The sequence below is a fragment of the Tachypleus tridentatus genome, chromosome 12 (assembly GCF_004210375.1).
Source record: "Tachypleus tridentatus isolate NWPU-2018 chromosome 12, ASM421037v1, whole genome shotgun sequence".
Classification (NCBI taxonomy): domain Eukaryota; kingdom Metazoa; phylum Arthropoda; class Merostomata; order Xiphosura; family Limulidae; genus Tachypleus; species Tachypleus tridentatus.
The window spans coordinates 70,586,646-70,614,257 of NC_134836.1; the positions used below are offsets into that span (position 1 = coordinate 70,586,646).

At 36.4% G+C, this 27,612-nt stretch overlaps 1 protein-coding gene across 3 annotated transcripts in view; it reads left to right on the forward strand.

The window, feature by feature from the left end:
• The first annotated feature begins 3,091 nt into the window (after positions 1-3,091).
• LOC143233539 (dual specificity tyrosine-phosphorylation-regulated kinase 4-like) overlaps positions 3,092-27,612 on the forward strand; it is a 52,563-nt gene continuing 28,042 nt past the window's right edge. Inside the window, exon 1 of one of the 3 annotated variants that reach the window (XM_076469870.1) lies at positions 3,092-3,372. In XM_076469870.1, coding sequence (XP_076325985.1) covers positions 3,310-3,372 — 63 coding nt within the window. In that variant the 5' untranslated portion in view covers positions 3,092-3,309. Of the gene's footprint in view, positions 3,373-23,155; positions 24,763-27,612 lie in introns of those variants that run through there. The other 2 variants (XM_076469869.1, XM_076469868.1) reach the window with 2 other exon arrangements.

Genomic DNA, 27,612 nt, shown 5'->3' on the forward strand with positions numbered 1-27,612 from the left:
GCTACACGAGGGCTATCTGCGCTAGTCGTCCCTAATTGTGCAGTGTAAGACTAGAAGGAAGGTAGCTGGCCATCACCACCCATCGCCAACTCTTGGGCTACTCTTTTACTAACGAATAGTGAGATTGACCGTCACATATATCGCCCCCACGGCTGAAAGGGCAAGCATGTTTGGTGTGAGGGAGATTCGAACTCGCTCCCCCTTTCAGCCGTGAGACAGCACACCCAAGTCTCTTTTATATATATGTTAGAACAGTGGTTCTTAACCTGGGTTCAATCGAACCTCAGGGGTTCGGCGGAGGTCAAGACACACACACTGTGTGTTCGTCCGTTCCGTTCACCCCACTTGTATGATTCGTGACGTCACGCTCCACTTGGCCATCACTGGCTGCGGCTGATCACGGCACATCACTTGGCCTTAATATCTGTGCTGCAGGGAACTACGTGCGCTCAGCAGTCGACTTGTAACTGTAGTAATCGTGCGTCATTTGTGATTTTTTCCTAATCTTTCAATCCCTTCATACTAACTATGTCGAGCAAAAATCGAAAGTGGTCGGACGAATACACACAATATGGATTCACGTGTATAACGGAACATGATGGGAGTCAGTGTCCTCAATGCATTAATTGCAATGCCAAGTTGAGCAATTCTAGTCTAGCACCGGCAAAACTAAGAGAACACTCTCTAAAGCTGCATGGAGATGGGAAATACAAGAACACAACGCTTGCTGAATTCAAGGTAAAGAGAGCCAGATTTGATGAAAAGGCTACTTTGCCTGTTCTCGGCCTTGTACCCATCGACAAACCGATCCTCACAACATCGTACGAACTTGCGTACTTGATCGCGAAGCAAGCCAAACCACACACCATTGATGTATAACTCGTAAAACCAGCTGCATTGAAGATGGCGAATATCATGCTGGGAAAAGCTGCTAAAAATAAGTTATCCCAAATTCCTCTTTCAAATGACACCATCAGCAGCAGAATAGATGACATGAGCAATGACATCTTGGCTCAAGTAGTTTGCAGATCTGATTTCAAGCCCAGCAAAATTCAGCCTTCAACTCGACAAGACCACCGACATTTTCAATCTAAGCCAGCTTGTTGTATTTGTGCGCTATGTGAAGAATGACGACATAAAAGAATATTTTTTATTTTGTAAGCCTCTTACAACAACTAAGGTAGCCGACGTGAAGAAACTTGTGGATAACTTCTTCAGAGACAACGATCTTCCGTGAGATATGGTTTCTGCAGTTTGTTCGGACAAAGCTCCAGTCATGCTTGGACGAAATTCTGGTTTTGATGCGCTGGTGAAAGCCGATGCACCACACATCACTGTAACGCGCTGTGTTCTGCACAGGCATGCGTTGGCAACAAAATTCTTGCCTTAAAAACTGGTAGAAGTATTAAAAACTGTAGTGGAATGTGTGAACTTTGTGCGAAATATTGCCCTGACGCACCGCATCTTCAAAGAGCTGTGTAATGAAATGGGCTCTGAATTCGAGGTACTTCTGTACCATTCTGACGTTCGTTGGTTATCCCGGGGAAAGGTGCTGAATCGTGTTTTTGTCATGCGACTGGAATTAGCTCTGTTTTTGCGAGAGCACCAACATTGTCACGCAGATTGCTTCGAAAAATCTGAGTTCATTCTCATATTGGCGTACATGGCCGATATCTTCAGTGCTCTCAATCAACAGATGCAGGATGGTGGAGTCAACATCATCGAAGCGGAAGAAAACCTGAAGGCTATTCAAAAAAAGCCACCGTTATGAATACGACGAACAGAGAATGATAACTTCGCAAACTTTCCCCTGCTGGACGACTGTGTAAGTAAGATCGAAGATGTGTCTGAAATCGGAGACATTTCTGTACCCGGGGAACTGGAGCAAGCAATTCCCATGCACTTAGATGAGCTCGCAAAGTCTCTTGACAGATACTGCCCCACCAGAGAGTCATATACAGCATGGGTGAGACAGCCGTTCACGTTTAGTGTTGCGACAGCAGATGTCAATGATGAAAACCTGAACGAAATCATTGAACTTTAACAGAGCCAGGTTCAACAACAACTTTTCAGAACAACAACGTTCTCAACGTTTTAGTGTCACCAAATCGTAGCGCACCCTCTTATTGCTAATTAACACAAGTAGACTCAGATAAAAATACTAATTAATATAAGTAAGCTTAGATAAAAATACTCGTTAACATAAATAGGCTTAGATAACTTCACAAGTAAAATTAATACTGTGCATTAGGTCAGACATGTCCACAGTCTATGCCATAAAATTTCAACAACTGATACGAGTTTAGAAAGATAATGCTGATATCAGATCCCTTTTGTCAGTTTCTATTAATAACACATACGAGTAATATGTATGTATGTATGTTCGAATCAGTTTAGAACATTTCATAAAGACAGCTATAAATAAAATAAAGCATAACAATAAACGTAACCACATATTTATTTGTAATTTGCCTTGAAAATACAGAATCAATCTTGACAACCAAACGTGAATATCATTAAGTGGTAACTAATTCATAGAACTAGAATACCAGCGATTATAAGAAGGTTTTCAGGTGTATTTTTAATATGTATTTATAATTTGATTTCTAAGAGCTAGAAGAAATACGTTTTGGCTGCTTCTCTATATATTTTGACAGAAAACGACACTGGTAATTGTGTATATGAAGCACAAAATTGTAATGATGTTTTTTTGTTTTTTTTGTCTTTTAAAACTTCACTAGTGTTAGGATAGCGTTGATAACTTGAAGAGTACATTTTACGATTTCTAAAACAGATTGTTTTATTTTTATAGTTTCTTCTAATGACGGCAAAACTGTCATCCATTTATTAAACTATTTTGACTGAACGTTTTTAACTACGTCTACTGTTGTATCTCAATATTAGTGTCGTAACCCTTACATCTGATTCCCCCCTTTGTTTCGTTTTATAACACTCACCCATTTGCTTTGTCTTTAATACTGTTAGGTTCTCCTACCAACACAAACAGTAACACATTCAGTTGAATTACGTCAGTTCGGTTTGGAACGAAAAGCAAAGCTGTGATTGGTTAGTTTCACAGAAGAAACGCAGATCTGTCAGCTGACGACAGAGACGCGCTTGTGTCACGGCAGTGCGTGCTCCGACATTACAGATATGGAGACATGTAGAATATTACTGAATATTAACACGTGCGTGCACATTTTTGTTACATTTCAGTTATTCCAAGTGGTCTTAATGTAAAGCACCAAGAGAGGTCATTTCCTATTTTGGTTTGGTCAATTTGACCTTGTCCTAAACCTACTCCTTATCATGGCCGAAGAAGTGTGCTCAGAGAGGAGACTGCCCCAGATTCAGAGAGATTCGTTCATAAATGTAAGCGATAGACAATTAGCTTTATAAATGTTCACAGTGTGTAAAAGTTCCATTTACTTCAATGTGTCTGTTTATATAGCAATGACGTAGTTAAATAATAACAACCGAAAAGTATACTCATTTCGTTAGTTTAGTTTTCACACTAACATTATTCTCAAAACACTTGAAACTAATTTTGTATTAAGAGACAAAGATATAAGAATCATCTTTATATATATATATCTCAGAGATCTCTTACAATAAATATTTAGGTATAACTTAGAAGCCCGTAGACCACGATATGCCACGTTGCTTTGTAAGAGGTTCTCTGGAGGGGAAGTAGTAAGTTTATGGGCTTATAACGCTAAAATCTGGGGTTCGATTTCCGTGACTGGATTGGCGCAGATAGTCTATTTTGTGGTTTTTCACAAAGAAAAACAAAACCAACGTCTTGGTACAGGGTAGAGAAACTCATTCCCGATCAAGTTGAGTGCTGGAGATAAATCAGCTCTAACTAGCACTGATTGGTGTTTCTAGGTCAAGTTGAGTACTGGAGATAAATCAGCTTTAACTAGCACTGATTAGTGCTTCTAGGTCAAGTTGAGTACTGGAGATAAATCAGCTCTAACTAGCACTGATTGGTGCTTCTAGGTCAAGTTGAGTACTGGAGATAAATCAGCTTTAACTAGCACTGATTAGTGCTTCTAGGTCAAGTTGAGTACTGGAAATAAATCAGCTGTAACTAGCACTGATTAGTGCTTCTAGGTCAAGTTGAGTACTGGAGATAAATCAGCTGTAACTAGCACTGATTAGTGCTTCTAGGTCAAGTTGAGTACTGGAGATAAATCAGCTGTAACTAGCACTGATTAGTGCTTCTAGGTCAAGTTGAGTACTGGAGATAAATCAGCTGTAACTAGCACTGATTAGTGCTTCTAGGTCAAGTTGAGTACTGGAGATAAATCAGCTGTAACTAGCACTGATTAGTGCTTCTAGGTCAAGTTGAGTACTGGAGATAAATCAGCTGTAACTAGCACTGATTAGTGCTTCTAGGTCAAGTTGAGTACTGGAGATAAATCAGCTCTAACTAGCACTGATTAGTGCTTCTAGGTCAAGTTGAGTACTGGAGATAAATCAGCTGTAACTAGCACTGATTAGTGCTTCTAGGTCAAGTTGAGTACTGGAGATAAATCAGCTGTAACTAGCACTGATTAGTGCTTCTAGGTCAAGTTGAGTACTGGAGATAAATCAGCTCTAACTAGCACTGATTAATGCTTCCAGGTCAGGTTGAATACTGTAGATATATTTCCATAACTAAATAGATAAGAAGTTTTAACTCTGAGTTGTTTATTGATTTACATTCTTCGTTTTCCCGCTAGAGAAGTCCAAACACATTTATACTTGTACTGATTCTGGAATCTGTTAAGCACACAGAACGTTGCGACTTCCTGTGTTGTTTTTATGTCTTTCAGATTCGTTCGACTTGCACTAGATATTACTTGTATTCGCCTCGAGAAAAACGACTATCAAAATATTGATACTTTATTGCCACTTCTTTCAATACTTACTAGCCATACATGTGTATACTTGTGAACACGTGTTACTTTAGGCCTATTTTTTATTTTCATGTTTAATGAAACACTTCAATATTCTAGACAGGCCTTACTTCTGGCCTGCAGCAAACGGTCAGATATCATTTGAAATTTATCTGGTAGTAATAGCGAATATCCCATTTCTATTTTTAAGAAAAGTATCTTGAGGTAGGAATTTTGGATAAATCTTAAAATGTGGATTTGTTTGAAGAATTTATTTCAGAAAATGTGTGGAGGAAGTATTTTTTGATTTTTTTCGAATATGATCACTAAGGTTTCGTATTTGGGTGTACTGGTAAGATGATTACCAAGGTCCCGTATTTGGGTATACTGGTAAGATGATTACCAAGGTTCCGTATTTGGGTATACTGGTAAGATGATTACCAAGATCCCGTATTTGGGTGTACTGGTAAGATGATTACCAAGGTCCCGTATTTGGGTGTACTGGTAAGATGATTACCAAGATCCCGTATTTGGGTGTACTTGTAAGATGATTACCAAGATTCCGTATTTGGGTGTACTGGTAAGATGATTACCAAGGTCCCGTATTTGGGTGTACTGGTAAGATGATTACCAAAGTCCCGTATTTGGGTGTACTGGTAAGATGATTACCAAGGTTCCGTATTTGGGTGTACTGGTAAGATGATTACCAAAGTCCCGTATTTGGGTGTACTGGTAAGATGATTACCAAGGTTCCGTATTTGGGTGTACTGGTAAGATGATTACCAAGGTCCCGTATTTGGGTGTACTGGTAAGATGATTACCAAGGTTCCGTATTTAGGTGTACTGGTAAGATGATTACCAAGATCCCGTATTTGGGTGTACTGGTAAGATGATTACCAATATCCCGTATTTGGGTGTACTGGTATTTTTATTACCAAGGTCCCGTATTTGGGTATACTGGTAAGATGATTACCAAGGTTCCGTATTTGGGTGTACTGGTAAGATGATTACCAAGATTCCGTATTTAGGTGTACTGGTAAGATGATTACCAAGATTCCGTATTTAGGTGTACTGGTAAGATGATTACCAAAGTCCCGTATTTGGGTGTACTGGTATTTTTATTACCAAGGTCCCGTATTTGGGTATACTGGTAAGATGATTACCAAGGTTCCGTATTTGGGTGTACTGGTAAGATGATTACCAAGATTCCGTATTTAGGTGTACTGGTAAGATGATTACCAAGATCCCGTATTTGGGTGTACTGGTAAGATGATTACCAAGATTCCGTATTTAGGTGTACTGGTAAGATGATTACCAAGATTCCGTATTTAGGTGTACTGGTAAGATGATTACCAAAGTCCCGTATTTTGATGTACTGGTAAGATGATTACCAAGGTCCCGTATTTGGGTGTACTGGTAAGATGATTACCAAGGTCCCGTATTTGGGTGTACTGGTAAGATGATTACCAAGATTCCGTATTTAGGTGTACTGGTAAGATGATTACCAAAGTCCCGTATTTTGATGTACTTGTAAGATGATTAATAATGGCGTTCTTTCTGCTTATTTCACATGAGTGTTAACATTTTTTCGTGGTATGTGAGACATCTTGGTTCTAGTAGTGTTCTAGGACATACAACGGTTAAGGCAGTTTGATGAACTTAATATCATATAAAGTTGATGATTGAGAAATTTTAATGTACCCAATGTTGAAGGGCATGTAAAAAGTGTGAATCCTTTTCTATAGCTAGAATTCTGAAAACCCTAAAGTAGCACCTGTATTGAGAGTGTGTTTTGGTTTTATATAGTTGTTATAGCAATTTTAATAACATTATATTACGTAACGACTCTAACATATTGATATAAAAGAAATATGTTGCTGCTTTTTATGTTCTACAGAACACAGAGGTCACTTTCGGTGTGAAATCTTGCCTCATATTTCTGTATTTGTAACACGCTAGTAACTTAGCAGGAAATCTTCAGGCTTACGTCGCTAAAAATCAGGTTTCAATGCTCATGATGAGCAGAGCGTACATAGCCCGTTGTGTGGCTTTGTACTTAACAACAATCGAAACCAAGAGCTGTCTTAACATTATCTTAAATACGTGTTGACTGTTTTATTTAATTTATTGCTATGCCTTCTTAAAAAAAATAATTATGTGACATCCTATTAGCTCACAATAAAGTGCATCACATTCAGAAAAATAAGTTTACATTATCCCCTGTAAAACGTGCTGTTTGGCAATTCTTTAGTGTAGTTGCAGTAAGCTTTTTTACAGGGATTTTTTTACCACTGTGTGTGTGTGTGTGTGTGTATACTGTATTCAAACAGAACATTGGACGGTTTCCCACAGATCCTTCTCCTTAAGGCACAGATAATTTCCACTATCCCTATGTTCATCCATTCAGACAGACTCTTGACACGACCTCTATCTTCAATTTTACTCAACATTATTATTAAAATAATTCTAGGTTTCGCATCAAGCTATAAATTTAAACAAGTTGCATCAAAGCTAAGCTAACTACAGAAAAAGAGAAAACTGTTATTGTTAAATCTTTTCACTGTATTATATTTTAATTAGTATTTAGGATAACAACAGCATAAAATGGTGACATCAACAACGAAAACAATAGTTATGCAGAGGTAAATATAACAAGTAATTTAATTATCGCTTCGATAATTATGCTCCTATATTTAAAATTCTTGCCTTGAATTATAATAAGAATACACAATTATATGTTCCTACTGACGGTACTAGTTTTTCAATAGTTTCAATGGCAAGTAGTAAATCGATGGTAGAATGGGCTTCACGTTTATTCTTAGAAGTTTAAATAACTTGCCTACTAAATAATTTAGCAATTAGAAACACCAATGTTTCGAACTTTTCAAATCCTGTACATGGGTTCACTGTTACGAGCGAAATGCAACTCTAAACATTGTACTGTTGATCTATTAACAATAGTTCGATAAGTTAAACGTAACAAAAACAACATGTTGCATCGTGGTTTTAGTTACTTCGTTGTTAAACGCAAAAACGACACAATGTGCTATCTGTGATTTGCCCACCATGAGTGTCGAAACTTGGTTTTTAGCCTCAAATTTATAGCTGAGCCCTGGAGGCACTGTAGTTTTTCAACCAAGTGAACAAAATATTTTGACAGTGTAAAGTTTATGAATACATTGAGTTTACAGGTTTGCGTGTGTATGTTATATTTATAGTTGACAAATCACTAAGTTGGTTATTTGTTCTGTAACTAATCACAAAACTACACTGGTATCGAAATTCCCCTCCAAAATAAAAGGGTTAAAACATACGAAATTCCATCGAAATATTAAGCGTGTATCTACCTTCAAAGTCTTCTATCTTTCCCTCCTTTCACCTAACGACTCACAATCATAAAACCGCCCCTGATCTCACATATTATGTTATTCACTACAGTTTTAGAACATTCGTGGAATGCTGGTATATTGATTTCCCTTTCTTCTACTATGTATCGTTTGGTTAAGTTGCGTGCAGTGTAACGTGTCTTCGTGCAGTGGCGCACAGTTACCCGTTTCTACGAACAACCCAACATCGATTGAAGTTTGGCTAGATTAGTTTTGGTTGTTTTTATTTTTGTAATGGCTCATACATTTTGAATTAAAATACTATATAATTAAAATCCAGTTGAAGCAAAAATGCGAAAAACTGTCAGTCTATTGAAATTATTAAGTGTATAATTTTTTTTCAAAATGTAAAGTATACACATTTTCTTCATTGACTAATTCATGAACAAAATAACATTTGATTCAACAAATGAATAGTATTTTTTTCAATATTTAAAACTTAATCAAGTAGGTTATTTTAAAACATTAGGAAGAGATGACGTAGAATATACGGTACAGTTTGATGAACTTTGAACTAGCGAACGATGCACAAAGTATATACACAAGCACAAATCCAGTCATATTACTTCGACCTGTGAGTGAGTTATCTCTGACGACTTCTTCAATTTCACATTTATTAACTTTTAATAAACAAAATAATTTCTTCAAAAGTAGGTACTAGCCCTGAGGCACGGAGCATTTAAAAGTTGTCTATATTTCACGTAAACTTACGTCTTCAATGGCACAGCAGTAAGTCTGAAGGCTTATAACGATGGGTTTCGATACACGTGATTGGTACAGCATAGACAGCCCATTGAGTAGCTTTGCACTGAATAAAAAACAAACAGTAGAAAATTTTGCCGTGTTGGTGCATGCTTTTAAGACAAGTGAGGTTAGATTTGATGTTTAGATCCAATTATGATGATCAAAAGATTGATATAGCAATCGAAAAATCTCTTTATTCCAACCAAGATCGATCAACCAAAATATTTTTTGTTCACGTAAAAATAACATAAAGGTCTTGATAACGTTTCGGACGTTACACGAATGTTTTGATTTCATCAAAGTTAACAACATGGAACTTAAAACGCTATTCCTGCTTAATCATTATCCATTATAAATCTTAAACAGCAAGCTTTAAGTTATAAAAATAAGAAAAGGTGATAGAAATATATATTCCTTCTGAGGGAAAGTTAGGGTTAGAAATTACAGCACAGATAATAAGACTATGTAGTTTAACTAACTTTAAATAAAAGGTTAATAACCTGTTATATTTCTCCCCATTAATAAATAATTAGTTCATAACACTGTTAGGTTACCACAATGTATAAACCTAGGTAACAGTCCTAAAATAACACAAACTCATGCCACGTATTACCAGATTACCAGAGTAGGTTTCATAAATATATATTTAACGCAAACTTATGCCACGTATTACCAGATTACCTGAATAGGTTTCATAAATATGTATTTAATAAACTTATGCCATGTATTACTACCAGAGTACGTTTCGTTAATATATATTGAAAGGAAACTTATGTGACGTATTACCAGAGTAGGTTTCATAAATATATATTTAACGCAAACTTGTGCCACACGTGTTAACTGTGGTGAGAACAGTAATAGACTTATGATTCATTTATATTACAATCTTAATCATGTTAGCTGTGGTGAGAACAATAATAGATTTATGGTTCATTTATATAACAATCTTAATAAGATTAACTGTGGTGAGAACAATAAAAGCTATGGTTCATATATATAACAATCTTAATCATGTTAACTGTGATGAGAAAAATAATAGACTTATGGTTCATTTATATAACAATCTTAATCATGTTATCTGTGGTGAGAACAATAATAGATTTATGGTTCATTTATACAACAATCTTAGTGAGGTTAACTGTGGTGAGAACAATAATAGATTTATGGTTCATTTATATAACAATCTTAATCAAGTTAACTGTGGTGAGAACAATAATATACTTATGGAGTTTTTTTATATAATATTAATCATTTTAGCTTTGGTGAAAACAAGAGTGGGTTTCTGTGGTAATCTCAGCATCTCCACTCTAAATAGGTCTCAGCTGCTTGTATGAGATTCAATAATCTTATATTATAACGTCTAACGCGTTTTTCATAATACTTGAATTATTTACGCTATTACTTCGACAACAGGTATTTCATGGATATCATAGTTCTACACGACAGTGAAAGAGAACAAATTTAGTGGAGAACGAAGCGCATTTTTCAATTGAATCGTGTTTGGTTTTTAGTTGTCATAGTAACAAGGTCATTGCTCTTCTAAACGAGCAACAATGAAACCATCAATAACAAAGTTTGTATCATAGAAACCAAATAAGGTACTTGGCTAATTAATATGGCTTTCGAACGTGTGTTTTTAGTAACAAAATGGTAGGAAATTTAAGTGTTTTTAACAAGGCCGGATTAAGGGTTTTATTGGCCCTAGGCTTTTCAATTTATAGAGGACCTCTGGAGACAGGACCTTTACGTGCAATACATTTACAGTCATAGTTTGAGGACCCCTAATTAGTGTGAGGCCCTGGGCTTCAGCCTGGTAAGCTCATGCCTTAATCAGGGTTAGTGTTTATAAATATATATGTTACTGTCAATAGGTTACGTAGTTACCCAATAGTAAACAATACTGTCAGAAAACACTCGTCCAAATACAGTATTATATAAACAAAATCCTCGCCCCTATTACAGAACAGATTTAACAAGGCTGTATCGTACGTCTTTCAGTGAGATATAACCAGCTTAAACCAGAACAGTCCTACATATTCGATTAGAAGTTTTATTTTTCAGTTTTGTGTTTTCAAAACACCGTCGAAACCGAAAGTAATTCCATACCTGCCGTACGACTACAGAGTTTTTTTGTTTTTTTCGGATCAGAATAGAAATCATAATACCGGTTATTTTAACTGCCACTGGATCCCGATAGAGGATACACAGGCCCTTTGTCCAGTTGGTGATTTCTGAAAGTTTTATCAAATTACCCAGCAGGTATAAGAATTTTTGGAACGTCTGTTCGTAAATTATTACCTTAAAATGACGTAAACAAAATTACACTGTCAGAAAAGTTACGGAACTTTGAACATTGTAAGAAACTTAACAGTATCAGAACACAACCAAATAAATCAGGCAGTACAAACTCTAACGTGCAATAATGAAGGTAAAAGCATTTCAAGTACTGGAGACTGTTACTAATAAAAACAAAACTTATCGACACTTTAGGAACTGATCTCTCCAGTACAACCAGCGACATCTAGTGTTGATTCTTCTTGCTATTCATATTGATTCATGTGTATAGCTTATAATTGTTTGTTTTTATCGACTTGAAGAATGTCGTCTGAGCCTATAGTTACAGAATTTCAGTCATTTTTTGTAATAATAACGTCGGTGAACCAAAACATATTGTCATTATTCTCATACGTTTTGTTAGAACTCGAAATTAAATTCTATAATAATTATCTGAAATCTTAAAGGAACAGCGTCGGTTTCATTTAAACGTTAAGGGAATGGAGTTATTAATATATTCCTAGCATTACAGAATTAATATGCCTTGTTTATGTTGAAATCACGCAAAATGCCCGTGTTACAGAAGACGAACAGACAATTTACAGTACATTTTTAATGAATGAGTTTCATGCTAAATAAAAGCACAAACTATACTCTTCAAAAAAAGAAACGCAAAAGGGATATTTTTGTTATTTTAAAGAGAAATATATGTAATAACGTTACAAGCTCAGAGTATGTGATGTTACACGTGTTAAAGCACTGATTGTCAGACCAAAATGGCAATAAAAGTTGTGCACTTTGAAAACGGAGGAAAACATCGGATTTTTCTCCAAAACGCATTCGTGTCCAATAAATTTGTTTGAGAGATCTGCATGTTCTGCAAGTGCAACATGTGCAAACTCCCTATAAAAGTGACGGGTTCTCGGTTTCCATAGCTCAGTGTTAAGCCACCGACACGCAATACAGTTACGCCAAGACTGACTGAAGCATCACGCAACAACGCCATTGGTCATTTGGAAGCAGGCGAATCTCGATCAGATGTTGCCAGAGCTGTGAATGTCCACCCAAGCACCATCACAAGGCTATGGAATCGTCACCAACAACATGGATCAACTCGTGACCGTCCACGATCTGGCAGACCTCGTGTGACCACGCCCGCACAAGATCGCTAAATCCGGTTACGTCACCTTCGAGATAGGACCACCACTGCGACGTCTACTGCCTCAACCATACCAGGGCTGCGTAGGATTTCCGATCATACCGTCGATACGTCGACGAGATTCTTAGGCCCCATGTGCAACCCATCATGGTGAACGTCAACGACGTTTTTCAGCATGACAACGCCCGTCCTCACACACCCCGACTCACCACTGTCTTTTTGAGACACCACAACATCAACGTTCTTCCCTGGCCCTCCAGATCACCAGATATAAACCCCATCGAACATCTTTGGGACGAGTTGGACCGACGTTTGCGACGGCGACAACCTCAACCGCAGACTCTACCTCAGCTTGCAGCAGCTTTGCAGGCTAAGTGGACAGCCATTCCACAGGATGGGATTCGTCATCTCATCTCTTCCATGGGCAGGAGATGCCAAGCAGTTATTGATGCTCACGGGGGACATACTCGTTATTGACGTTGAGTGACGTTAAACTTCAACTAGTGAGCGTGGACTTCGCCTTTGCAGACTTTGGATGTTCAGCAGTGAATGTGCAAAGTTTCACACATGTCATACAGAACTACCCGGAATAAACTTGTTAACAATATGTCTCAAATTTTGCCTTTTGCGTTTCTTTTTTTGAAGAGTATATAATTCTGAATAAATATACAGATTACGTTGCAGCTATGACGCGTGTTTTCGAACGTCCATTAACATCCGATGCCGAACATTAAACCTCACTGGGTCCACGATAAATCCATAAGAGCCTCCCAGATTGAGAGAAACAAGATTCGAAAAATCAAATCATGTTATGGTAATCTATAATATAATTAATCATCGTGTCTCTACCAAATCAGAATCTAACACGTTACAGTCACATTCAGCAAAGTAAGGTTGATATTGGCCTGGCATGGCCTAGCGCGTAAGGCGTGGGACTCGTAATCCGAGGGTCGCGGGTTCGTGCCCGCGTCGCGCCAAACATGCTCGCCCTCCTAGCCGTGGGGGCGTTATTATGTTACGGTCAATCCCACTATTCGTTGGTAAAAGAGTAGCCCAAGAGTTGGCGGTGGGTGGTGATGACTAGCTGTCTTCCCTCTAGTCTTACACTGCTAAATTAGGGACGGCTCGGTGCAGTGGGCTAACAACCTACTCACTTAAATACTTGTTGAAGAATCCGCAAGCGATTGCGGCCCTATGTTCCTAGATGGAATCTAAGGGTGATAACTAACTAACTAAGGTTAAATATACTGTTATTTAATTGTGAAAAGCAGCATTGGTAATAAAGGAACATTTTGAAACACTTTCAAAAGAGAATGCTGAAAATGCGTTAGAATAGTAAAATTAATGTTTTTAACTTTGTTGTGATTATTTTCTCAAAAACATCGACAGAGAATTTTTGTTTCATTCTCCCGAACAGAAGAATAACTTCTAGCGCTCCCTGGTTGTTCAGTGGTGAGTTCACGTACTTGATTTGTTTGTTTTGAATTTCGCACAAAGCTATCTGATTCACAGCCTGCCCTTCTACACGTGGGTGTTACAACTAAATTAAAATTAATATACCATGATGTTTCTAACAAAGGTGTCAGAAATGTAAAAAAAAATATTTATAGGCGGACTGCTCATTGTAGCTCTTGTAAATAAACAACATTTTTTTAGATATAACAATAAAACTCGTTTTACGTAACGTAGGAAAACGAGGGTTAAGAATTTATAGTTAAAGTTCATTTCTGTAGTTGTTGTTACGTCCACTGGAATTTTGGAAACATTATTTTATGTACTAACAAAGATAAGATACAAAAGAGTTAATAGGTGGCAAGCATTGGAGAGTTAGCTGCACGAATATAATAACCTATGTTATTGGGGACTTAAAGAATATTGTTTTTGAGGGTAAATACAAACTTACACAATAGGTCATCCGTGCTTTGCTCACTACGGGTGTAGAAACCCGGACTGTAGTATTGTTAGTCCGCAGACATACCGCTGTGCCACTGGTTTATGCCAAACAACGTGTTGTCGAACTGCTTCTAACGCATATTTTATTCAATAAATAGAAATATTTTCTGTTCTAGTTTCGATTATAATTACCAACGGTCTTGTTAGAATTTTTCATACATTAGATATGTTTACTTTTGCCTGTAGTTAAGTGCAAAGTTACACAATGGGCTATCTGTTCTGTGCCCACCACGAGTATAGAAACCCGGTTTCTAATGTTATAAGCTTTCAGACTATGATGCTTTTGTATAGAGACTTTCTTAGTTTAATAACCTATATACATATATAAATTAATCTAACGCTCTGGCTATCTACAGCAACGTCCTCCTCTAGACGATCGATAATTAGTGAACTTACATCGCTCAAATCTGGGGTTCGATTCCCCGCAATGGACAGAGAGAATTGTCCAATGTGTTGCTTGGCACTAAAAATATCTAAGATAATTTAAACAAAGACAAACTACAGATTTGATCATTATAGTCTTATGAACAGAGAACAGACTCCATATTAGAAAAATTATACAAAAATTAAAGTTACTAAACGTCGTACCAGAAGACAGGGATAAGCGATATAAACCTATTAAGTAAATCGATGCTTTAACTCTAGTCGGGTGAATAAAAATACTCGAAGAATACACAGAAAAGGAGAGGCCTGGCATGGCCAGGTGGTTAAGGCACTTGACTCGTAATCCGAGAGTCGCGGGCTCGAATCTCCGTCACACCAAACATGCTCGCCCTTTCAGCCGTGGGGGTATAATGTTACGGTCAATCCCCTATTTGTTGATAAAAGAGTAGCCCAAGAGTTAGCGTTGGGTGGTGAAGACTAGCTACCTTCCCTCTAGATTTACACTGCTAAATTAGGAAGGCTAGCGCAGATAGCCCTTGTGTAGCTTTGCGCGAAATTCAAAACAAACCAAACCAAAAAAGGAGAAAATAAAATCTTATTTATTCAAAACTTTGTTCTGTAATCAGGGGTTTTGAACACCAAATCACATGTCAAATCAATCATACAATGTATATTAAAGCTAGTAAATTCGCCTACACGAGAAAAAGCAACTATTCACCACTAGCTGTATTGCAGCTATAAAGATGTGCTTTGAGCTATTAAACTCACTACTAACTGTACTACATTTTCTGATATGTGCTTCGAACAAAAAAATCACTATTAAGTATACTGAAGGTTTTGAGATGTACTTCGAACTATAAAAATTATTATTAACTTTAGTTGCTCAGCGGTAAATCTGAGGGCTTATAACGGTAAAAATTGAGTTTAGATATCCACGATAGAGAGAGCACAGATGATCCATTATGTTACTTCCTGTTAAACAACAAGCAGTTGTCTGCTTGTGATTTAGGGGCAGGTGTGGCTAGTGGTTAGCGTTCCGGGTTGGAGATCTGAAGGTCTAAGCTCCAACCCCAATATTCCTTTGACCTGCTTCCACTATTTCAGTTGTGTATGCATTACAAAAGTGGCAGTCAACATCACTAGCGAGTAGTTCTATATTAAGAAAGGCCATACCTGATTCTAGGAATTTCTAACCTAATCGTTCAGTACCCAAGTGACATGAGGTCCCATTCAAGTAGAAAAAATATCAAATACCTTAAACCAGCATACTCTGAATATGATATTCAGCTAGCTATATATTTGCGAACATAAGTTCAATATAACGTGTAATGTCGACATAATTCCGAATATATTATTTCACAACGCCAGATTAGTATTGTGCAAAACAAGCTAGATATAACAATATTTCTCGAAATCACCGAGGAAATCATTGTAACTTTAAACTTTTATGAGGTGCCGAAGTTTTATTCTTTCAATCTTTGTTCATCTTCATTAAATGTGACGCGCTAATAAGTCTCACGTGATCTTAGATGCTTGATAGTGGTTATTGGCACAGGTGAACTTTTCCTCAATATATTTTAATGTCAAGGAACACTCAGAGGCACAAACTGATGCAAGGCAATAGGAAGGTTGCTAAGCAACGGGTGATTCTTGGATCTGCGCAGTGATTTTAGTTTTATGTAGACGTACGTGACTGGTGTATACTGAAATGCTCGTTCCAATAACAGTATGATTACCAAAGCTACCTTACATTTCTATGATAGTTCTATGTTTATATCCCTAGTGTCAGAAAACAGAAATCACAAAAAAAAAACCCGCAAAATTAAGACAGTGAACTAAAGTGTAGCCTAAATTGTGGCGACATTGATGAATTATTATGAAACTTTGACGACGAACTAAAACTATATGTATGTAAAAATACGCTTTAGCAGTAATATCTATTATGAATATTCCAGTTATTCTTGGTTTGTGTGGTTCGTGTGCACTGTACCCACTTTAGGGATCAACCTTACAATTTTAGTGTTGTGAGCTCTACAGCTTACCATGAACCACGAGGGGGCGTTCATTTTAGTTCAAAGAAAATTTAAATATGGCGCTTAATATGCAATTTCTTTTATCATTTCAGATTGTGGTTAATTTGCTATTTGCCTCAGAAATCGGAAGGTTCGCAATAAAAGTAGCACATGCTTCTCAGTCTCAGAAAATCAGAAATCAGAGACTGTTTGAATCAAAAGTAGCAAGTCACGAGAAGAAAATGTATTTAACGATGTTTACTATTATTATATTACTCCTACATTTAGCATGGATCTGTTGAGAATAGTGTGTCTTGATCGAAATAGACATAAGTTTGTTGAAATAAAACTTTCGTAGGTCTGGTAACACGACATACCTTTTTGAAAAAATCACCTTTGCCATTGGCATCAGAAAAATATGTCAAAGAAATGAAAAGGTCAAATAGAGAACCAAAACGTGGGATTATCTAAACGAGTCTTCAATTCCTGTTTCCATACAATCGCTTTGTGACAGGGACGTAGCAAAGGGTAAAGAGAGACTGCTACCAGTGATGGTTAATCACGGTAATTTCAGAGAAAAAATGTCTTCAATCTTTGTTCTCTTGCGTTAATTCTTTCTTAAATTACAAATATTCCTTGCAAATATTAAATATGAAATATCATCGTTCCACCTTTAAATGCGAAATATTTACAATGAATTACAAATACTCCTTACAAACAATAAATATAAAATATTACTGTTCCACCATTAAATACCAAATACTTACAATTAATTACAAATATTCCTTGCAAATATTAAATATGAAATATTACTGTTCCACCATTAAATACCAAATACTTACAATTAATTACAAATATTCCTTGCAAATATTAAATATGAAATATTACTCTTCCACCTTTAAGTGCGAAATATTTACAATGAATTACAAATACTCCTTACAAACAATAAATATGAAATATTACTGTTCCACCATTAAATGCCAAATACCTACAATGAATTACAAATACTCCTTACAAACAATAAATATGAAATATTACTGTTCCACCATTAAATGCCAAATACCTACGAATTACAAATACTCCTTACAAACAATAAATATGAAATATTACTGTTCCACCATGAAACGCCAAATACTTACAGTGAATTACAAATATTCCTTACAAATAATAAATATGAAATATTATTGTTTCACTATTAAATGCAAAACAACGGACTTCTTGTTGTTCTTTACAACACAATTAAGTACCTTGATCATACGACCATCCTCTTCTACAAAAACAATGTCCTGGCTACATCATTCTATGGTAAGTACCTTTTATTTATTCCTTTTATAAACACAGAGTAAATAAACACTAAAATACCAGCAACTAATTTTGGCGAGTAGAACTTCCAAAATATACATATTATATTGTAGATAAGTTATCGAGATATATTACTTCAAGCCGTATGTGATATAAGCACAATAAATGGCTTTCATTAACATGCAATACAGCAGTCGATTCATAAGTAATTTTAGCGGAGAATTTGTTTTGATGGTTTCGTTTGAAAAATAATGTTGACTTCATAGGAGAGTCTGACTTAGATTTTCAGGTCAAGAACCAAGTTTCAACGCAGTAGTTCGAAAATAGGTTACTTTACTGAGAATCTGCTTTATGTTGCATGGCGTACTTAGTGTACAAAAGGAAAATGAAAAATGGCGTACTTAGTGTACAAAAGGGAAATGAAAACAAGAAATATAAGAGGAAAGGAACAGTTGATTAAACGCATCGTTTCCCCAAAAGACGTTCGAAGGACCCCTGGAGAAGTCACGTGTTTTAACCACTCGTTGTGAATTGTCTGTCTGTCTGTCCGTCAGTAGACACTAAAGTTGCGTTATACAAGGGGCGCTTAACGTTACATTTTGTACTGTCGTGGCATCAGTAAAACGTGCACACGCTATTCATCACGAGAAGAATTATGCACTCTGTGGGTTAGAACACGGTATCCCACATGAGCTTCAAAAGAAATAAATAAAAATATTTATTACTCTCTTAAGTTTGGTTTTATTTCCTCTAAAATAAAAAAAACAACTTTCGGAGACCTTCTTGACGACGAGAAACCCATTTGAAATAAAAATGTATCTCAGAACGGCTGGTATGGGTATTAACACTTTTACTGATAAGGAGAGAACAACGTTTCGACCTTCCTAGGTCATCTTCAGGTTAACAAAGAGAAAGTTTGCATCTGACCGTTGCCAGTCACGTCTTATCGACGAGAGTATAAACGGGTACAGAACTGTAGGGGGCGTTGCAATCGGATGCTAGGTTATTAATTAGTATAGATATAAAGGTGTTCCTTTATATTAGTTTTAATTGTCGTATAAGTAGGACTTCTTTGATTTTGCGTATTAACTATGATTAATATCATATATTTGACTGTATTTACTTAACAGATTGAAAAAAGTCGAGGTGTTAGTTAGTGAGTCAAAATATTTTGTACTCAGAATCGTCTTTCCAAAATTAGGGTTCATCTTCCACGATCTAGAGTCTTACAAATCATAAAATACGGAAATTAGTCCATTCTACGTCCACACCAAAAGAAAACTGAAATTAATTTAATAGTTATTAATAATAATTTGGCACACAAACGATTTTAAGTATAAATTCAATCACCTTGTTGTTATAACGATTTTCTTCCATGAAATTGACATTTCAGTTACAATAATAATCCTTCGCCGGTATAACTAGTATAACAAAAAACTATATGAGATATTAAAACTATTATATTGATCAAAGTTTAACTCTAGTGAATGCTCATTTCAGTGATATAGTTAAGAATACTCCTATGTCAACTGTTTCGTATTTGTGGAATAGGGTGTTTATCACTTTACATCTGTGGAATGTGGCGTTTACCTACTTCATGTTCTGGCATATGACGTTTATCCCCTCACATTTTAGGTTCTGTACACACCACATGGCCTGGCATGGCCAGGTGATTAAGGAACTAACCTCGTAATCTAATGGTCGCAAGTTCGAATCCCCGTCACACCAAACATGTTCGCCCTTTCAGCCGTGGGGGCGTTATAATATTACAGTTAATCCCACTATTCGTTGGTAAAAGAGTAGCCCAAGAGTTGGCGGTGGGTGGTGATGACTAGCTGCCTTCTCTCTAGTCTCACACTGCAAAATTAGGGACTGCTTGCACAGATAGCCCTCGTGTAGCGTTGCGCGAAATTCATAAAGAAACAAAGAAACACACCACATTATTATACGGTCTGGATCTCAACTAACAATAATAGTTCATTTACACGTATTTTTTTAAACTGAAACACTGATTCATTTAATTTTTTTAAAACTGAAACAGTGGTTCTTTTATACTTATTTTTGTAAATGAAACTCTGGTTCTTTCAAACTAATTTTTATAAAAAACTGAAACATTGGCTTATGTACACTTTTGTTTTTGAATGAAACAAGTTCATTTACACTTATTTTTTTCACTGAAAGACCGGTTCATTTGTAATGTCGTAGATGTTATGTAATGATATAATCTCTTCACCACACATGCGCAAGTAATTAATACGAATTGGTCCAGCATCACGAGCAAATTATCCGGCAGAGTAACATTTTCTAGCAACCATAGAACTTATGCAAAACTATGCTTTATTTACAATAAAATAATTCTAAAAAAATTTCAATTGTTCGATTTTGTTACAAAAAACTTAGTATTCACAACTAAATTACAAAGAAAATATTTAACTTTATTTAAAATTCTTCCAAAATTAAGTAGCAATTGAAAATTTTAAATACAACGGTATGCAATGAAAGAAACGAATTTACGTAATCTTTCATAATACGTAGCAATGATACGTTTTCAAATTAATTGTTAATGTTTTTCTTATGCACGAAGTTTACCCTAAAAATATATTTCATTTTACCTTATTATTATTTTCAGTATCTAGAATAAACTATTCTATTATATTATAGGTACCCGTGTTCATACTTCACTGGTTTTACACGTACCAAGTCAACCGTATTACTGAGGTTACCTGGTATATTAAAATCATAAGGCTTAACAATTACACACATGTTCCCACATTGTTACTTGTATAGTAGTTTTATACAGAGCTCTGTTCTATGTGGGTGACTGTTTTGGATCAGTTGTTAAAACACGTTTTCTCGGTGTTATATTCGCATAGCAATAGAAATGAGCCACTTCCTTTTACTGTCTGTTCATACAGTAATTACAAAGAACTGTGGAATAGATATTACGAAAATCATACAAACGTTGAACATTATTCGAAGATTTTTTGAGTGGTTCTCAAACTTTTCAGGCACGCGTTCTCTTTTTTGTGTATGTACAAACATAGGCCTAATTTTAAATAAATAAATAAATAACGATAAAACCTTGTAGCAAAAAAAGTAATATTCTTAACACTGACTGATTAATGGGAAACGTGATTGTTTTTACTGGCACAACTGAAAAACGTGTGGTTGAATTTTTGTCAGTTTCAAGGGAATGAAATTGACGAATCTATACAGATGGAAGTTGAATCTCGGAGTGATGAAAATAGTGTGTACAAAAACGCGGGAATTTCAAATTGGGATTATTGTAAATTTCATATTTAAATCAACATAACATCGACGCTAGTCCCACCTACCACACATCGACAGTTTGATCAAATAACCTATTCAAGTTGTTCGAATAATATTAAATTAAGTAAGTGAACTTTGTTCTTCCATTATGTATGTATGTATGTATGTGTATTTATTTTGTCTGTAAATATGTAAAATAGGTATAACACATCACGCACTGTTACGTAATGTATAACGCAACAGGCTTTACTTGTTAATGAGTTTGGCAAACTGAGACGTTACAATAATCAACATAGTTCTGTGTTTAGTCATACTGGTGGTAGGTGGTATATTGACCACTTTAATATCTGTGTTTAGTCCTACTGGTGATAGTTGGTACGTTAACCATTTTAATAGCCGTGTTTAGTAATATTGGTTGTAGCTGGTATGTTAGCCACTTTAATATCTATGTTTAGTCATACTGCTGGTAACTGGTATGTTAAACACATTAATATCTGTGTGGTAGCTGATACGTTAACCACATTAATACCCGTGTTCAGTCGTAGTTAGATTTGTAATTACATTATAATCTAGGTACTAACGCTTCGCCTCACAGTGACACAGCGGTATGTATGAGGACTTGCTACGCTAGAAACCTCTGGTAGGCAGCGCTATTGTGAGTGAACCTTTACTTCGAACAAATTAACTAGGGATTAATTTAAAAGACTCGCCAATAGTGCGACGGCGGTGAAACTAGAAATTATAATTTACGCTGTAAACAAAATGTACTGCATTTTGCTAGTCCTTGTTAGGCATGTCCTCTAGAATGTACATATATACTAGCGAAATGTGTGCCTATAACCCACAGGGCCGCTGTAATAGAAATTTCATTAACCAAGTTACGAACGGTAATTAGTAGGTCTACTTATTTACGTGTTCTAATGTAATCAGTGTTAAAGTTGGTGCCCACTTTAAAGGATATCCTTGTAAAGGTGTTTCCGCGAAATACTCTGGTTCCATAAGGGGTAGGGTGGGAAGTTTTACCTTCATCTTAACCACGAGACCATTTGGTACGATTTAGAACTTGGTGAGTCAAGGAATTTAAGAGAAGGAGTTTCGGGAAATCCCTGAGTTTCCTAAGGGTTGGAGTGAAACGTTTCACCTTTATACAAATCTCTGTACCGAAACGATACGTTTGGTACCGTCTAAAAGTCGAAGCAATCAGCGGTTTAGGAACAGTTACGTAACACAAACACACAGAATCTTATATAGATATATCCAGTGACGTAGTTACGAAAGACGCCTGCATAAAAATTAACTAGGTCCCCTACATTTATTTCCCAGTAATTGCAGTTACGATTCAGGACCATTTTTGACTCGCCCCTCCCCCGCAATTATGGGGTCTGCAAAAGCATGCCTAAGCACTTGTAATTTATATATTAATAAGCGTGAAGAGCATGTCTCTTGAGAGAGTTAAAGATAATAGCTTGTGACATGAACATTACATTCGTGGGTTGTTTTTTAGCTTCTTTTCCTAACGAAGAAAATTACTGTTATCACCTTAACACCTGGACAATATTTATTTTGAATTTAAAAGTTATACATTGTAAAAGTGTCAAGGTTACCGGATAAAAGGTGGCGGCTGCTGTACAACGAGATACGTTTTGTACGGTCCGTGCTTTTGTACACCCCCCCCCCCATCCTACACACAACTTCCTCTACATGTGGCGGCCGTCGCGGTTCAGGGTAAGCTACAGGAAGCCATTCGAACACAAAGAAAACGTTTCCACTTGATAAATAATGATTCATGTGCGCGCGAGGAACCAGAGCACGAGAGAGTCAGGAGCTTTCGTATTTGACCAGGGATGGGTTTACAGAAGTGCCGACACAGCTGTTTGATTCTCTGAGCATTTACGTCACACTGTCATCAGAAGTTCAACTGGTTAAAAAAAGAAGTTTTTAACAGTATTGTATGAAGTCAAAGAATTAATGCTGTTAAAAAGGTGATGACCAACATTTTTTAAAATTGCCGGTTTACCACACGTGCACACGTCTACTACGAGATGTAGACCCAACTGTGCAATGTAGTGTTAAACTTGACGATACAGTTCTGCCCGAACTCTGGTGGTATTTTTGAAGCACAGGACCTAGATTCACAAAAACCACGAGTCACTGACTCGTTGGAAGATATTCAGTTTTACAGTTACTCTTGCATGAGACTAGTACAACCACCATCTATTTGACCAGATTGTATTATTGTCTTCGACAGATGCTTTCCGATAACCTAACAACACATTTTCCATCCTCTATAGAAAACAGATTATTTCGACGTCGTGATGGCCAAATGTTTGTTGTGCAAATAGTGGCTGATCTTTAAAAAAAAAGATTAGCAAACTAACAGCCTCTTTCGATCACAAACGAATCACGTAGAACACAAACGTTATTCTACTAAAGTATGGTTAACAGCTTGGTTAAACAACGGCTTTCTTAGACCAAAAACAAATGTCGTAGTATACAAACGTTCGTCTGGAAAATTATGAATGGTCACTTAGAAGAGGATCAGAGAACCAAAAACAAATGTCGTAGTGGACAAACGCTCGTCTGGAAAATTATGATTGGTCAGTTAGAAGAGGATCAGAGAAAGAATGGCTTCTTTGAACCAAAATCAAATGTCGTAGTGGACAAATGTTCGTCTGGAAAAAAATTGATGATATATTTTCAGAAGGATAAAAAGTTTGAGTTCGTAACTAAGCACCAGAGAAATGGCGTCGTAATTAGTGCTTAAATATACAAAAGTAACTTCCTGAAAATCAGAGTAGAAAACCTAACAACCTTAGCTGTATCAGTAACTTTCAGACAGTGCAAGCAACAGGAGATGTTACGATGACGTCAGAAATCTGTTTTTTATCGGAATAAATTACCAACTGTATGTAGCTAAAAGTGATACTACTAACATCCATCTCAAAACATGAAGTACAAATGCCATTAATTCAGATTGGGGTTTTGTTACAAAAATCATGGTCCGGATAAAATTTGGATAAAGTTACACCTGGAACTTTTATCGGGTTACAAATACACCAATCTACCTTTGTATTGAGCGTCTAAAGATTGGTTCTTTGACTTATGATGGCGGCAAACAACATTGTGTAAGGTCACGTGTGCACTGACAACATCTGGTCATGTGGTTTGCTGTGTCTTCTTATCCTTCCAACACCTTACATCCAGTCCTCAAGGTTCTGCATGTGTCGCCTAGTATAACAGTCCCGAACTTCTTTCTCAGACGAGAATGTTTTCTTCCTCGCTGTGGATGTGGAGGTCAGCATTTCGTTGTTAGCCGCTTGGTGCCCAAGAAAGAAAATTCTAAACCGAAAGTGCAAAATGGGAAACGGAAGAATAATACAAGCAATTATTCTATGGTATTTGTGGTAACACTTTCTTATTGTTATGTGTCTCTTACGATTCATTATCGTAGACAATTTGTATCTTAAAGTCAATGATTGTACTGTAATCAACAGTTTGATGGTACTGTGTCTCTTAAGATTTATTATTGTAGATTATTTGTGACATATAGTCAATGACTATAACTAGTCAGTATTTTTATGAGTGTCTTGTATAATTCATTATTTTAGATACGCAATCACAGTTCGTTTGTAATCTTATTTCGTTACTTATTATATAGTCTTGGAAGTAAAAAATAAGATATAAAAAGGTTGCCACAGTGTGCAAAACCTTAAGCGATATAATTATAATCTACAAAGAGTTTTGGTAACGTTTATTTAAATAACTCGGTGTTCGATTGTTTGTTTTGAATTTCACGCAAAGCTACTTAAGGGCTATCTGCGCTAGCCGTCCCTAATTTAGCAGTGTAAGACTAGAGGGATGGCAGATATTCATCACCACCCACCATCAACTCTTGGGCTACTATTTTACCAATGAATAGTGGGATTTACTGCACATTATAACGCCCCCACGGCTGAAAAGGCGAACATGTTTGCTGCGACGGGGATTCGAACCCGCGACCCTCAAATTACGAGTCGAATGCCTTAACCTTCCTGGCCATGCCTGGCCTCGGTGTTCGAAGTAAACCACAATGTTAACCATACATAACTATGGTAACAAATCAGCGATGTCGAGAAAACCCACTTGCAGAGAAATATATATGTAAAAACGGCTCGTTTGGGTTGAGAAAATATTTACGTAGAGGAGGAAACACTCAAATACTAAATAAAAAAACAAACCTAAACAAACGCAAAATTAAAGAAGCCTTATTTATACAACAACTTAAGCCCCAAATAAACCAATACAAAGGAATACCTTTATACCTATATTAAAAATATAATAATAATAAAATAAATCATATAAAATTATATATTCAAACATCTAACACCGCCCTCTAAATTCCGACACTCAGTTACACAACCCCTTTCAAACATGTGGTCAGCTTCCGGTCAGTTACCTCTTTCTTTTTAACCTGACGATGACCGAAGAAGGTCGAAACGTTGTTCGCTCCTCTACGTAAAAAATTTTCTCAACCCAAACGAGCCGTTTTTACATATATATATGGTAACAAATGTAACCACGCCTCGAGCAGCATTTATTTAAACATTTTCACTTATTCATAAACGTAAGTACACATTTCGTAAGATACACTGCTTCAGGTCCAAACAATAATAAAACATTTCAATCAGGATACAACGATAAAATATGATCATAACACCGTTTTCATAGTCATAAAAATATTACTTTAAAATGTAATGAGAGCTCTTACATATTATTTCCATTATTCTTTATAAAAAGTCAAGTTTTCAAACCTTAATTACAATCCTTTGTTATTTTTATTCGTGTTTCTAACAAGCTTCCCCAAATAGAATTTGCTACCCTAGCAAATTTATTGATTTTTTCATATTATTTGCTGAGTTTTGCTGTTACTTACTGATAAGTGTAAGTCGCGCAGTCAACGTGACAATTCCACCACCAGAGTTCGAAATTCTGAGAGGATATATTATTGGTCGGCATTATTTTTGTTTGCAGCCATTCATTTGCTCTCGCGGATGTTATGTGTACTAATACTAAAAATTGTATTAAAGTTGCTGAAGCATCTTTATTTTTGTAGTCAATAAACAATTTGGAAACAAATGCTGGGTCATACAATAATCATTCGTTGATATACAGCATTTGAAAGCCCCATGCCCATCAGGTCAATAAATTGTAATTTTGTTTTTCGATTTTACAGTTAGTCCTTCGTTATAATACTTTAAAGCATATGTTTAGACTTACAGTAGTGGAAATTAATGATAGGGAAATGCGTATTTAGATAAACTCTATGAACTAAATTTCATTTCATTTTTTACCTTGATTTCGGTATTTATAGACAAACATTAATATTTTCTAGCTGCCTCAAACTTAAAAAGTTATACTTTCACTAAACCACTGCTTTGCGAAATGTCAGTCACATTCAATCATTCCAAAATCTGATTAGATAATGGCTAACGGATACTACACATTTATTTATCACATCATTTCCCTATAATAACCACGTCGAAAACGTGGCCTAATAGTTAGCGCTTTGAACTCGTAGTTGGTCCCTCGCTAGGACAGCAGTAAGTCGTCGGATTTACAACGCTAAAATCAGGGGTTCGATTTTCCTCTGTGGACACAGCAAATAGTCCGATGTGGCTTTGCTATAAGGAAAAAAAAACACAAACAAACTTGTAGTCGTAAGGTTATGAGTTCAAGGCATGCCGTATACATGTTACTGAATGATCGAGTAAACTGGTTTATTTTACCGAGTTGTACTATCCTGAAAACTGCCTCGCTATTCTTATCAGTTCGTGCAACAGGAAGCAAGAGTTAAGTATTCGTTCATGTCCCTTTGGTAAAAGCCACAAGGATTAACTTCAAATGGACTTGTTTAATCTAGTTCACACGTTACGATTACGTGTTCAATGATAACTGATGATAAAAATCAGTGCATTGACCATTGATGTGTCTATCGCTGGTCTGAGGAGCCCTGGAATTGCAAGAAAGGCTCTTTACAGACACTGAATTGTTTGTTTATTCTGAATTTCGCGCAAAGCTACACGAGAACTATCTGCACTAGCCGTCCCTAATTTAGCAGTATAAGACTAGAGGGCAGGAAACAAGTCATCACCACTTACCACCAACTCTTGGGCTACCCTTTAACCAACGAATGGTGGGAATGACCGTAAAGTTATAACGTCACTCCACCCCCCGCGGCTGAAAGGGCGAGCATGTTTGGTGTGACG